A 14,686-nucleotide genomic window follows, 5' to 3' on the forward strand; every position below is an offset into this window, starting at 1 on the left:
CTGCCAGAGGACACGAGTACATCCTAGTGGTCGTAGATTACGCTACCAAGTTCCCAGAGGCCATACCCCTGCGTAACATGTCGTCCAAGGGAATTGCCAAGGAATTGTTCATGATGTTCTCTCGGGTAGGCCTTCCCAAGACGATCCTAACCGATCAGGGAACCCCGTTCATGTCCCGGTTGATGAAGGACTTGTGTCGGTTATATCAGGTTCAACAGATACGTAAAAGCATATTCCACCCTCAAACAGATGGGTTGTGCGAACGCTTGAACAAAACGATTAAAAGCATGTTGAGAAGAGTGGTGTCCAGAGACAGGAAAAACTGGGACATGCTTCTCCCACACTTAATGTTTGCCCTGCGAGAAGTACCCCAGGCGTCCACTGGATTCTCCCCGTTTGAATTGCTCTACGGCAGACCCTGTCGAGGGATCCTCGACTTAGCCAAGGAGACCTGGGAGACCCAACCATGTCCCTTCCGATCCACAATAGAACATGTTACCCATGTTACCCTGTCGGCAGTGTGGCCCATAGTAAAGGAGCATATGGAGAAGGCGCAAAGGACCCAAGGCTGGGCCTACGATAAGTCCGCGACATCCCGTGAGTTCTCCGTGGGAGAGGAAGTGATGGTGCTCGTGCCCACAGTTGAACACTGCTTGCTGGCACAGTGGAGGGGGCCCTACGAGGTAATGAAAAGGGTCTCACCGGTCAATTACCTCATCAAACAACCCGACAGGAGGAAGAAGGTCCAACTCTATCACATAAACCTGTTGAAGAAGTACCATGGAAGAGAGGAGGAGGTGGCTTTGATGGCCATGGAGGGCCAAGGAAAAGAGGAGGTTCTACCACAGGTGCGCCATGGCCAAACTCTCTTGCCGGAACAGTCGAGACAGCTAGACAAGCTGATTATTCACTTCGGCCGGGTATTCTCTCCGTTCCCAGGACAAACAGATGTCTTGTTCCACCATATCCACACTGAACCCGGCAAGAAGGTGCATATCCGTCCTTACAGGATTCCTGAGGCCCGCCGAGTCATCGCCAAGAACGAGGTAAGGGAGATGCTGAGGATGGGTGTGATCGAGCCATCGACGAGTGAGTGGTCCAGTCCCATAGTCCTGGTCCCCAAACCCGATGGTAGTATGAGACTCTGCAACGACTTTAGGAGCGTGAATGCAATCTCTACATTCGACGCATATCCCATGCCCCGCGTGGATGAACTCTTGGAGCGCTTAGGAAAGGCCAAGTTCATCACCACCCTGGATTTGACGAAGGGATATTGGCAAGTGCCGGTGGCTCCAGAGGACCGCCCAAAGACCGCCTTCGCCACACCGGAGGGGCTTTTTCAGTATGTGAGGATGCCCTTCGGACTGCATGGTGCTGCTGCAACTTTCCAATGCCTCATGGATGCCATTCTACGGCCCCATCAAGAGTACGCAGCGGCGTACATAGACGATGTGGTCATCCACAGCGAGGACTGGGATAGTCACCTCCTACGACTACGGGCGGGGCTCATGAGTCTGGAAGCCACAGGGTTGACGGCCAATCCAAAAAAATGCTGCCTGGGTCTGTCCGAAGCGGAATACCTGGGGTACACCGTGGGGAATGGGAAAATACGCCCACAGGCAGAGAAGACCAGGGCAATTCGGGACTGGCCTCGACCCCAGACCAAGCGGGACGTTCGGGCCTTCTTAGGGATAACGGGATATTATCGCCGTTTTATCCCTGGATATGCAACCATTGCCAACCCCCTCACAAACCTCATCAAGAAAAACTTGCCAAACCGGGTAGAGTGGAAAGATGAGGCGGAGGAGGCCTTTCAATTGCTAAAAGAGGGCCTGTGTTCTGATCCCGTCCTACAGGCTCCGGACTTCTCACAAGAGTTCATTGTACAGGTAGACGCCTCGGATACGGGGCTCGGGGCCGTACTAGCTCAGGGTGAAGGCGAAGCAGAGAGGCCGATTCTCTTTATAAGTAGAAAGCTCAGCGATCGGGAACAGAGATATGCTACCGTAGAGAAAGAGGCCCTAGCCATTAAGTGGGCCCTCGATTATCTCCGGTACTACCTACTGGGTCTGAGGTTTGCATTAGTTACGGACCATGCGCCCCTCACGTGGATGGCTGGTAAGAGAAACAATAACAACCGAATAGCCAGATGGTTTCTTGCTTTACAACCGTTCTCTTTCCATGTCATCCACAGGGCCGGATCGAGGAACGGGAATGCAGACGCGCTGTCCCGACGCGACCAAGACGGTGCGTCTGGCGCCCGACCCTCCGGTCCGGTCCTGAGGGGGAGGTATGTGGAAGGACCACCAGAGGGCAGGCTGGGCTCATAGATAGTAGCCCAACAAGGCATGTGAGACAAGGTAACCAGAGTCAATTAAGCACAGCTGACGGTACTAATGAGATATTCTCTTTCCCCTACAAGAGAGAGGATGGAACCAGCAAGAAGGGAGGAAGATAAACTATCTCTGGAGAATGGCTACGGAGAGAGAGGTGCTATCCAAGAAGATTCATTAAGACGGTGACGAATATGTGATTGTTGTTATAATTTGAAGATAACCGTAATGTGATCCTGTGTCATCTAAAGAAGACGTATGTTGTTCCTTTGGAGATTCTCATTGACTGTGTTGGAGTGTTTGTAGTGTCAGAAATCCCTCAATAGAGAACCGTGTTGAATCAAGAAAACCTACTCTGGACTCGTTTATTCCACCTTTCCACTTTAGAGTGACACCAAATGACTTGGTCCGCTCACAAATGTTTGCCAATTTGCTTCTGCGCAGATTATGTATTTTGCGAAATTGCAATTGTGCAATATTGGGGGAAAAAAAATTCATTTCCCAGGTCATTTTATTTTGGGGGGAAATGTGAGGAGTGACAGTCCTAGGATCCCGGTTACCTGTATTTATCCCTAATGCACGCTCTGTAAATTGCTTTGGATAAAAGCACCTGCTAAATGCCATATTAGAATTGAATATGTATCTAGGTATACAATTCACAATACATTACAGCTGTCTGAAATAACTATATTCTTTAAAAGGAAAAATAAATAAATATCTCCCTTTCACATCTTTAACAGTAAAGACAAAAACATATCTCCCATACAAACAGCTAATATGAACAAGTTTCCCTTCTTCTCTACTGAAACTCTACCACGCTAACTGTATACTTATGATATTTGCAGAACACCCTAAATGTTCCTATGTGAACTATTGCTTGATCATAGCAATAGGAAAAATTATACATCACTGTACAGGAAAAATCTTCAATCTCATCTCAGCCTATCATTACCCTTCATAGTGCACAGCAACATTGTCTGACCCCTCTCTCGTTCACATTGTCTCACCATATCTCACCACTTCTCACTGGTGGTTCCTCAGACAAGCAGGTCAAAGACCACTTTATCGTTTCCAGGAGCAACAGGTTCTACAAAAACAAGGTGAGATATGGTCATCCTAGTCATCCTCAGACACAGGATGAGCTACAGGGATTTCCACTAGGAAGCATTCCCTGAAGAAGGTCATGACAGAATTCAACAAGTAGCGTTGGCTCTTCACAGAGTAAATGTTGTGGCCTTCGTCTGGGAAGATCTAGGGAACAGAGAAATAAATAGTTGTTCATTATCATTATATTGAATTCTACAGCAGAGTAGTTTTACATTTACTGTTATTACGAATTAGATAAAAAAGAAGTGTTAACTTACATGACTACCACTATTATCAATGTCACAACACACATGCAGAACTACTGTTATTAATTACACTTCAACGTAGACTCAGCGATATGACGTAGACGCACAAAGTAAACAGCATAGTGGGTCAATTTCCGCAACGACTAAAAACGGTGACGAGCGAGGCTTAACTTCTCCACTGTTTCGGTCCTGTAGCTACCATGTTTTAAGAAGCCAACTCCTGCACAGATACTGTGGGTGACTGTGTGAGAGCGAAGTCTTGCATCTGGCTCATCGCAACACCTGCAATGCTGCTCGTGGCAACGTAATTCGGCTGAGTCTACCTTTATTTCATTTTACTCTTATCATTATCGCTCCACTATTTCATTCTTGAGTTCTCCCTCTCCCTCCTCTCCTACTTACTTTTCAAAGGTGGGGCCTTTTTTAAATATCAGACAGATTTTCCTCAGGGCAGGTTTGGCACCGCGCAGCAGGTAACTATTTTCACTTTGTCAAACTTTAAATAATAAATGATTCAAGGCAGAGGGGGGAGGTCAGCTTCAATTATACATGCATCACTGAGGCCTCCTTTGTCTGCGACATTAAATGGCACTTTGCATAGGAAGGGAGAATGTAACTGGTCACCTGCAGAGTGTAGTTAACATTTGATATTGACAGAAGTTTCACCAGCTCCGCGGAATGCTGGAAATGAACGGTGGCTGAAAGAGAGATAATTGAAACGTTGGTGTCCTTGCTCGATAAGCATTTTCATTTCAAATGAATAACATTGTAGGCAATTTCACAAAATTAAATGTAATACTACAGGGTTGAGGCTGGAACAATGTCATAGTCATTAAGCTATTGAGAAATGAACTAGATCGGATGCAGTATACAAAGCTATAGCACAATAGACGAACAATTGATGATTCTTCTTATAAGTTCTAAGTATAAAATGCACTGTATCTCATGTGCACAAGTACCTGGTATGCAATTATAGCGTGTGCTGCTCAGTTCTATTTTTGTGAGTGCCTGTCAATCATATCTTATTTCATTAACAACAGTATGATACATCTGTCTTTTTATCCCCACTTAAGGCTAACAATCAACTGAACACAATGAATAAGCCCATCGTTTGACTTAAACACTGTCTGTCTGACAGATAAAACGCTAATTAGATAACGGCTTATCTCCTATCTTTTTCATTAAACCTACAAAATAAGCTCCACATTGAAGTCCAACAATAGCGTGCAACCATGCCCTGAGTAGCAACTAGAGAGAACTAGTACTCACCATCTGCTGTTCCATGGATGATGAGAAACCTCCGTTGACCTGTGCCTGTGATGTTGGGAAGCAGACTGGAGAGCTGTTCGAGACACAATGACAATTTTATATCAGTGAAAGATACTGAAAACATACTGTAAATACCAACTAGTTTTCTATAAGAGAAATGCATTCAAGCACAGCTTGGTGTGATTTAGCAGAGGCTTGCCACTACCAGAGGCTTGCCATTAGCGAAGAATCAACAGATATGACACTATTGCAGTGTAACAAGTGTTTATTGGATGAATTGCTAATGATAAGATTAAATGTAGAATTTTCAGTGCTTCCCCCTTGACCACCTATCAATATTTAATTTAAAAAAAACATAGAAAGTCAATCATACTTGGTATTTAAGCTCATCCTGGACCGGAAACCCAAAGTAACGCTCAGTGAAGGCAGAACCTTTAGAAAAATACAACATAGTTAAGTGTGTTTTTGGTATTTCTTTCATTAGTCCACTATTAATACAGTCCCAAAATGTTTTGTGTCAGCAGTCAAGTTTTCAAGATATTGGACTTTCAAGAAGCAAAGTGTCACTTGCCACATCATCATGAGGATGTGGCAAGTGACACTGCTTGAAAACCCAATATCTTGAAAAGTTGACTGCTGACATGCAAAACTTTCTGGGACTGTATTAACAGTGGACTAATTAAAAAAATACCAAAATATAGTTTTTGAGTGGATTTTTTCACTAAGTCTTTGAAAAATGACAGGTAGGAAACATGAGATTGACCATGTAAAGTAAAGAGCAAAAATTCAGGCGAACTGGAAAGTGAGAAAAGATTCCAGTGATTGCATAAACAGAAAGCAGGTATATTTTCCCTTATTATTACGTTTAAAATCCCTGAACAATCAATGGGCTTCATACCACTGTGTTTTGAGGAAGATATTCAAAGGCACCTCTGAAGTAGTAGGAAATACTGTATTTCCTCCCAGTGCCTGCCGTATTTCTATAGAGTAAAAGTGCATGCTGGTCTTACCATTCACATGAATGGTATAAACAACAACATCCTTCAGCCTTATTGGACGGGCCCTACATTTCAAGTCAATGGATGAGTGCCGCATCCACCTACCGTATTTGACAAATCCTGATGTATTAAGTGGCCATCACCATAACTTCTAAGAGATATTGGACATGACTTGACAAACTCTATTAAATGAATGGCTACTGAAAGGATTTATCTTAGACTGGGAAATTACCGTAGAGTCTCCAGTCTGTCACGGGAGCAACTGCAACCCCACATCTGAACATAGAGCCAGAGGAGAGGAGTAGAAGAGAGCTCAGGAAACCCCCATAAGCCTGGGGAAACACCCCCAAAAATAGTTGGACATGCAATGTTGGATATAGGTAAAAACCCATGTACTGTAAGTAAGAATACAAAAAAAGGGGTTATAGCTAAATATACCATATCCACAAATATTCCAAATGACACTTCCTTACCTTTCCATAAACAGCAACCTTATTTTTATCCACATATGGCAGCTTGGTCAGGTACCTAATAAAATACGGGAGGGTATTGAAGTCTAACATTTCTGAAATGCAATGAATCAGTTCCCATCGAATCAACAATTTCTTTCAACAGTATCCATGTGAGAGCTTTCAGATCATGTTCAGATCATGCTCCAGTACATACTCTACTGCTGCGATCTGGTCCTGCACCTCCACAGTTCCCAAACGCTGGTGGACTTCATGTAGGACCCTCTGGCCCAGGAACCCACTCCCACTGCCGTCCAGGCGAGCCACGATGACATTATCCGAGCTGACCAGAACCGAGTCCCAGTCAAGAACAAATTGGTCACTCACCGCCTGGCCACCGGGGGCACTGTCACTATGGAACACCATCAAAGTTGGTCAAATTGAATTTACCATCAAGGTTCAATATGAGTGACTTCTGGTGTGTTCAGTGCTCATTGGAATATCGTATTTCCTAGTAGTCATAAATACAACAGGAGTGTGTTCAAGTGTTTTTGAAGTCATAACAACTTTCAACCACTGACATATGAGCTAGGTAGCTAATAATGAGTTAACTAGATTGCAAACATTGACAAAAAGGTAAAACTAGTTCGATTATTCACATTATTAAAGGGCAATTCTGCCACTTTTCAACCTCATATTAATTTCTCCAGCGTCTAAATATGTTAAGATTGCATGTTTCTATAGTCTGTGGTTAAAAAGATGAGAAGAAATGTCCTAAAAAATGCTTTTCTGTTACATCAAAGGCTAGGATTAGGAAAAACTGATTTTCAAAATCTCACAGTGTTTGAAAATCACCGTTTTTTAACAATGTTTTAACTTATGATCATCGGGAACAACTTTTTAGCCTATTATTTTGTTTCTATAAAAGTTAGAAATGTGCCATTTTCAAATATGTACTGTAGACACTGGTATTGTGCTGGAGATAATGAAAATGAGATTGGAAGTGGTAGAATTTCCCTTTAAGGTTGTAAATGGCTTTTTTTTCTCATCATGTGGTTGAAAATGTAAAGGGTCAATGATGAAATGTCCCAACTCGTAAACTCTAAACTCAGGTATCACCTTCTGGTTTACAACTTGTAACTCTTATGTGGAGGATCTGTCAACTGGTTAGTTCCGTGTCGGAATGTTGGATTTACGAATTTCCGACAGCACCACTCATTCTATATCACAAGTTAGGTTTCCATCCAATTGGCGACAGATTTTCATGCAAACATAAAAAAATCTGATAAAAAAACACTGCGCATTTTCCCACCAGAGATGTAATTCCATCAAATTGACCCGTTGCGGATAGAAGGATGTGTGTAATGATGCAGTGCACATAAAAGTTACTTTTGTGGTTAAATTCCCATGCACCGAATACAATATACAAGTTAAATGGGTTTCAATCGCATTTTCAACTTTACTGATGGTTTTGTCACAACATTCTGAATGCTGATTGGTTAAAATTGCTTTCCAGCCGGTGTCTATTCGACAAGTTACCACCGGCTAAATCTATGACGCTAAAATGCATATTTACTCTGTTCCCCCTGACTGCGCAATCCACTGTCTTATCAGCCCAGCCAGGCACTTTATAACTTTTGATAAACATCTCCACTATAAAAAGCATCTAGACATTCTCACATTTCTTTTAGACTAAGATTTCGTTTTCAACAGCGGAGAGTTGTAAAAACCTTGCTTTCTGTCTCTCCGACATTTGCAACATTGTTTCAATATTCAAATTCGATCTCCAGCTTCCCATAGCAAGGAACATGACGGGAGTCGGGACGAGACAGACAGGCAGTGTTTCTCAGTCAGTCAAAATCATGAATCAGCTGGCATCATTGTTATGGATATACAGTGCATTCGGAAAGTATTCAGACCCGTTGACATTTCTACATTTTGTTACGTTACAGCCTTATTCTAAAATGAATTAAATAGTTTTTCCCCCTCATCAATCTACACAAAATACCCATACTGACAAAGCAAAAACAGGTTTGTAGAAATGTTTTAAAATGTAAAATATATATATATATATATATATATATATATATATATATATATATATATATATATATATATATATATATATGACATTTACATAAGTATTCAGACCCTTTACTCAGTACTTTGTTGAAGCACCTTTATCAGCGATTACAGCCTTGAGTCTTATTGGGTATTACGTTAAAAGCTTGACACACCTGTATTTGCGGAGTTTATTCCATTCTTCTCTGCAGATCCTCTCAAGCTCTATCAGGTTGGATGGGGTGAGTCACTGCACAACTATTTTCAGGTCTCGCCAGAGATGTTCAATCGGGTTCAAGTTCGGGCTCTGGTTGTCCCACTCAAAGACATTCAGAGGCTTGTCCAGAAGCCAGTCCTGCATTGTCTTGGCTGTGTGCTTAGGGTCGTTGTCTTGTTGGAAGGTTAACCTTTTCTCCAGTCTGAGGTCGTGAGCGATCTGGAGCAGGTTTTCATCAAGGATCTCTCCTTACTTTGCTCCATTCATCTTTACCTCGATCCTGACAAGTCTCCCAGTCCCTGTCGCTGAAAAACATCCCACAGAATGATGCTGCCACCACCATGCTTCCCCATAGGGATGGTCTAGGTTTTCTCCAGAAGTGACGCTTGGCATTCATGCCAAAGAGTTCAATCTTGGTTTCATCAGACCAGAGAATCTTGTTTCTCATAGTCTGAGAGTCCTTTAGGTGCCTTTTGGCTAACTCCAAGCGGGCTGTTATGTGCCTTCTACTGAGGAGTGGCTTCCGTCTGGCCACTCTACCATAAAGGCCTGATTGGTGGAGTGCTGCAGAGATGATTATCCTTCTAGAAGGTTCTCCCATCTCCACAGAGGAACTCTACAGCTCTGTCAGAGTGACCATTGGATTCTTGGTCATCTCCTTGACCAAAACCCTTATTGCTCAGTTTGGCCTAGCGGCCAGCTCTAGGAAGAGACTTGGTGGTTCCAAACTTCTTCCATTTAAAAATGATGGAGGCCACTGTGGTCTTAGGGACCTTCAATGCTGCAGATTTTTTGGGGTACCATTCCCTAGATCTGTGCGACACAATGCTGTCTAGGCGCTTTACGGACAATTCCTTCAAACTTATGGCTTGGTTTTTTCTCTGACATGCACTGTCAACAGTGGGACCTTATATAGACATGTGTGCCTTTCCAAATCATGTCCAATCAATTGAATTTACCACCGGTGGACTCCAATCAAGTTGTAGAAACAGGATGCACCTGAGCTCAATTTCGAGTCTCATAGCAAAGGGTCTGAATACTAATGTAAATAAGTATTTTATTTTTTATACATTTGCAAACATTTATAAAAACCTGTTTGTCATTATGGGGTATTGTGTGTAGGTTGTTGAGGAAAATAATTTATTTAATACATTTTAGAAGTCTGTAACTTAACAAAATTAACAAACAAAAAAGTCAAGGGGTCAGAAAACTTTCCAAATGCACTGTATACAAAAAATGTTGTTGAAAAAAGGTAAAACAAAATGAAGTACAGCTAGTTTGCAGTCTTTCCAGCTTCAGTTTGAAGTGATTGTGTTTGCTGTGTTGTTGAAGAACAGTGTCCTGACGAGTGAGTACATTTTCTATGCCAGGCAAAATTGCACCTCATTAGCTCATTGTTATGGATATATCCAAATAAATTTTACTAGAAAACAGCTTAAACAAATCCAAATGCAGCTACTTTGCTGTTATTCTGGCTGCAGTTTTTGACGTGACAGTAAGTTAGCCATAGTTGGTTAGCTAGCAAGCAAGGGATAAGAACATTGCCAGCCAGTATGGTAATAGCACATTTAGAATGAACAACTGGGTCACGTCCATAGATACAGAACAAAAAGACTGAATGGCTGAGTCGCGTCTCTGGCAACCGAACCGATAGAACAAACGACTAGCCGGCTTGGGTAGCAACCCTAGATTTGTGTCGGGACTAAATCTTGTGGAAGGACGAAATAGTATGAATAAATAAATCAAAATAAGGTTTTTAATTGAAAATATGTAAATCATTATTTGAATATGTTGGTAACCTGTTGTATTGGGCGGCAGGTAGCCTAGTAGTTAGAGAGTTGAACCAGTGACCGAAAGGTTGCTAGATCGAATCCCTGAGCTGACAAGGTAAAAGTATTTTGTTCTGCCCCTGAACAAGGCAGATAACCCACTGCTCCTAGGCTGTTATTGTCAATAAGAATTAGTTCTTATTAACTTACTTGCCTAGATAAATAAAGGTTAAAATATATATATTTTTTAAATAAACGTGATAATGCCCTCAAAGTCGATGTTTGGAGGATTTATTGGCACGGTTTGCCGGCCCGAGACGCAATTTCCGTGCAAATATATCCTCCAAACACCGGCTTCTCGAGCATTATCACTTAAATATCCACTCTGGTGTCAGGTCCTGGCCAGTATAAGGGGTTATTTGTTATTGTAGTTAGGTCAGGACGTGGCAGGGGGTGTTTGTTTAGAGTGTTTCGGGGTTTGTTGGGCTATGTTCTATGTTAGTTATTTCTATGTTTATCTAGTATGTCTAGTTCTATGTTTAGTTAATGGGGTTGACCTTCAATTGGAAGCAGCTGCTCCTAGTTGCTTCGAATTGAAGGTCCTATTTAAGAGGGGTGTTTTCTGTGGGATTTTGTTGGGTAGTTGTTCCTTGTTTAGTGTTTGTGCACCTGACAGGACTGTTTTGTTTTGTTCTTTTTTTGTATACATATTTATTTGTTTCTCCTTCTTCAAAATAAAAAGAAGATGAGTATACATATTCCCACTGCGTTTTGGTCCAATCCTTACAACAACCGTGATAGAACTACCCACCAACAAAGGACCAAGCAGCGGGGCAAGGAGCACGATGAAGAAGGATGGACATGGGCGGAGATGAGGATGAGCATATCCAGGGCTATGGAGCAGTTAAGGGAGCCTGGGAGGCAGCCCCCTCCAAAAAAATTGGGGGGGCACACGGGCAGTTTGGCTAGGCCAGGGTTGAGCCCTAAGCCAACTCCCCGTGCTTACCGGAGGCAGCGTGGTACTGGTCAGGCTCCGTGCTATGGGGTGATGCGCACGGCATCGAGGCCGAGCATCCACAGGCCGGTGTGCTCGGTGCCAGCGTCCCGCATTTGCCGGGGGGAAGCGGGCACCCAGCCAGTACGGGTGGTGCCAGTCCTGCGCTCGATACCTCCAGTGCGCCTCCACGGCCCACTGTATCCTGTTCCCGCTCCCCGCACTAGCCCTGAGGTGCGTGTCTCCAGTCTGGCGCCTCCAAAGCCAGCACCACGCACCAGGCCTCCAGTGCGTCAGCCCAGTCCAGCTCGTCCTGCTCCTGCTCCTCGCACTAGCCCTGTGGTGCGTGTCCCTAGTCTGGCACTTCCTAAGCCAGCCCCACGCATCAGGCCTTCAGTGCGCAGTCCCCGTCCAGAGCTTCTGGCAACAGTGCCTCGTCCAGAGTGTCCGGCAACAGTGCCTCGTCCAGAGCTTCCGGCGACAGTGCCCTGTAGAGAGATGGCCCACAGTCCGGAGCCAGCAGAGACGGCCCACAGTCCGGAGCCGAGAGAGACGGCCCACAGTCCGGAACCGAGAGAGACGGCCCACAGTCCGGAACCGAGAGAGACGGCCCACAGTCCGGAACCGAGAGAGACGGCCCACAGTCCGGAACCGAGAGAGACGGGCCACAGTCCGGAACCGAGAGAGTCGCGCTACAGTCCGGAATCAGCGCAGCCAGAGTCGCGCTACAGTCCGGAATCGGCACAGCCAGAGTCACCCTATAGTCCGGAATCGGCGCAGCCAGAGTTGCCCTCCAGTCCGGAGCTCCCAGAGTCGCCCTTCAGCCCGAGGTCTCCAGCGACGAGCATCAACCCGAGGTCTCCAGCGACACACATCAGCCCGAGGTCTTCAGCGATGCGCCATAGCCCAGAGACTTCGGGAGGGGTAAAATGTAATAAGTATTTAGCGGGGGTGGACAGGTTAGGTTGGGGAGTAAGGCCGGAGCCTGAGCCACCTCCGTGGTGTGAGGTTGGGGAGGGGGGGTGTAGCACGGGAACCGTCGGTGAAGGTGGCCACCCTCCCTTCAGTTAGGATTATTTATTTTTTGTTTTGGGGTTTATTTTTTGTGTTTATTTTTTGTGTGAGGTGCATCTGGGGTCTGCACCTTTGGGGGGGGGTACTGTCACGTCCTGACCAGTATAACCTCTATGGGCTAGGTGGGACGCTAGCGTGCCACCCGTGGTGCACTCCATCAACAGCAGGTGCATTTCAAGAGCGGCAAATTTGAATCCAAATAAATGTCAAAATTCTAATTTTTCAAAAATACAACTATTTTACACCATTTGAAAGATAAACATCTCCTTAATCTAACCACGTTTTACGATTTCAAAAAGGTTTTACGGCGAAAGCATAAATTTAGAGTATGTTAGGACAGTACATTTACAAGAGTTGTGTGTAATGTTTTGTCAAGTCAAAGACAGGGTCACCAAAACCATAAAACCAGCTAAAATGATGCACTAACCTTTTACAATCTCCATCAGATGACACTCCTAGGACATTATGTTAGACAATGCATGCATTTTTAGTTCTATCAAGTTCATATTTATATCCAAAAACAGCGTTTTACTATGGCATTGATGTTGAGGAAATCGTTTCCCTCCAATAACCGGCAGTCAAGTCAGCGTCACAAATTAAATAATTAAAATTAGAAAACATTGGTAAAATATTATATTGTCATTTAAAGAATTATAGATTTACATCTCTTGAACGCAATCAACTTGCCAGATTTAAAAATAACCTTACTGGGAAATCACACTTTGCAATAATCTGAGCACTGCGCCCAGAAAAATACGCGTTGCGATACAGACTAGACGTCATGTTGGGGAGATCTAAAATCGAAAATACTATGTAAATAATCCATTACCTTTGATTCTCTTCATCAGATGTCACTTCCAGGTATCACAGGTCCATAACGAATGTAGTTTTGTTCAAAAAAGCTCATCATTTATGTCCAAAAATCTCCGTCTTGTTAGCACATGATCTAAGCCAGCCGGACTTCTCGTCATGAACGAGGGGAAAAAATATATTTACGTTCGTTCAAACATGTCAAACGTTGTATAGCATAAATCATTAGGGCCTTTTTAACCAGAACATGAATAATATTCAAGGTGGACGAATGCATACTCTTTTATAACGTATTGGAACGAGGGTACCCAACATGAACTCGCGCCAGGTGTCTAATGGGACATCATCGTTCCATGGCTCTTGTTCGGTCAGATCTCCCTCCAGAAGACTCAAAACACTTTGTAAAGGCTGGTGACATCTAGTGGAAGCAATAGGAAGTGCCAAAATATTCCTCAGCCCCTGTGTTTTTCAATGGGATAGGTTTAAAGTCAATACAACACATCAGGTATCCACTTCCTGTCAGAAAATGTCTCAGGGTTTTGCCTGCCAAATGAGTTCTGTTATACTCACAGACACCATTCAAACAGTTTTAGAAACTTTAGAGTGTTTTCTATCCATATATAATAAGTATACGCATATTCTAGTTACTGGGTAGGATTAGTAACCAGATTAAATCGGGTACATTTTTTTTATCCAGACGTGCAAATGCTGCCCCCTAGCCCTAACAGGATAAGGGGTTATATGTTATTGTAGTTTGGTCAGGACGTGGCAGGGTGTTTGTTTAGAGTGTTTCGGGGTTTGTTGGGCTATGTTCTATGTTAGTTATTTCTATGTTTATCTAGTATGTCTAGTTCTATGTTTAGTTAATGGGGTTGACCTTCAATTGGAAGCAGCTGCTCCTAGTTGCTTCTAATTGAAGGTCCTATTTAAGAGGGGTGTTTTTCTATGGGATTTTGGTGGGTAGTTGTTCCTTGTTTAGTGTTTGTGCACCTGACAGGACTGTTTCGTTTTGTTCTTTTTTTGTATACGTATTTATTTGTTTCTCCTTCTTCAAAATAAAAAGAAGATGAGTATACATATTCCCGCTGCGTTTTGGTCCAATCCTTACGACAACCGTGACATCTGGTTTTGACACGTGCACTCTAACCAAAAGCTCACAGATATACAGTTCGGGTAGGCTAGCCGACATGATGAGATTATTATGGGCAAAACAGCAAGATTATTTTTATTTGTCGAACAGCAGCCAAGAATTGTTCGAAGGAGCATCAAGCTCATCACCGTGTACTTTAACCACCCTGTGAAGTTGATCATAATTTATTTAATCTGTAGCCAAATTAACTGCATGCTTTCCCGAGTCGTA

At 43.5% G+C, this 14,686-nt stretch overlaps 1 protein-coding gene across 1 annotated transcript in view; it reads right to left on the reverse strand.

Moving 5' to 3' along the window:
• Positions 1-2,310: 2,310 nt before the first annotated feature.
• The window catches only part of LOC106586116 (inactive dipeptidyl peptidase 10), a 40,437-nt gene continuing 28,061 nt past the window's right edge, over positions 2,311-14,686 (reverse strand). The window contains exons 16-21 of the mRNA XM_045707890.1: positions 6,619-6,813; positions 6,185-6,375; positions 5,328-5,386; positions 4,955-5,027; positions 4,310-4,383; positions 2,311-3,584 (exon numbers count right to left, since the gene is read on the reverse strand). Coding sequence (XP_045563846.1) covers positions 3,450-3,584; positions 4,310-4,383; positions 4,955-5,027; positions 5,328-5,386; positions 6,185-6,375; positions 6,619-6,813 — 727 coding nt within the window. The 3' untranslated portion in view covers positions 2,311-3,449. The remainder of the gene's footprint in view (positions 3,585-4,309; positions 4,384-4,954; positions 5,028-5,327; positions 5,387-6,184; positions 6,376-6,618; positions 6,814-14,686) is intronic.

The sequence above is a fragment of the Salmo salar genome, chromosome ssa25 (genome assembly GCF_905237065.1).
Source record: "Salmo salar chromosome ssa25, Ssal_v3.1, whole genome shotgun sequence".
Classification (NCBI taxonomy): Eukaryota; Metazoa; Chordata; class Actinopteri; order Salmoniformes; family Salmonidae; genus Salmo; species Salmo salar.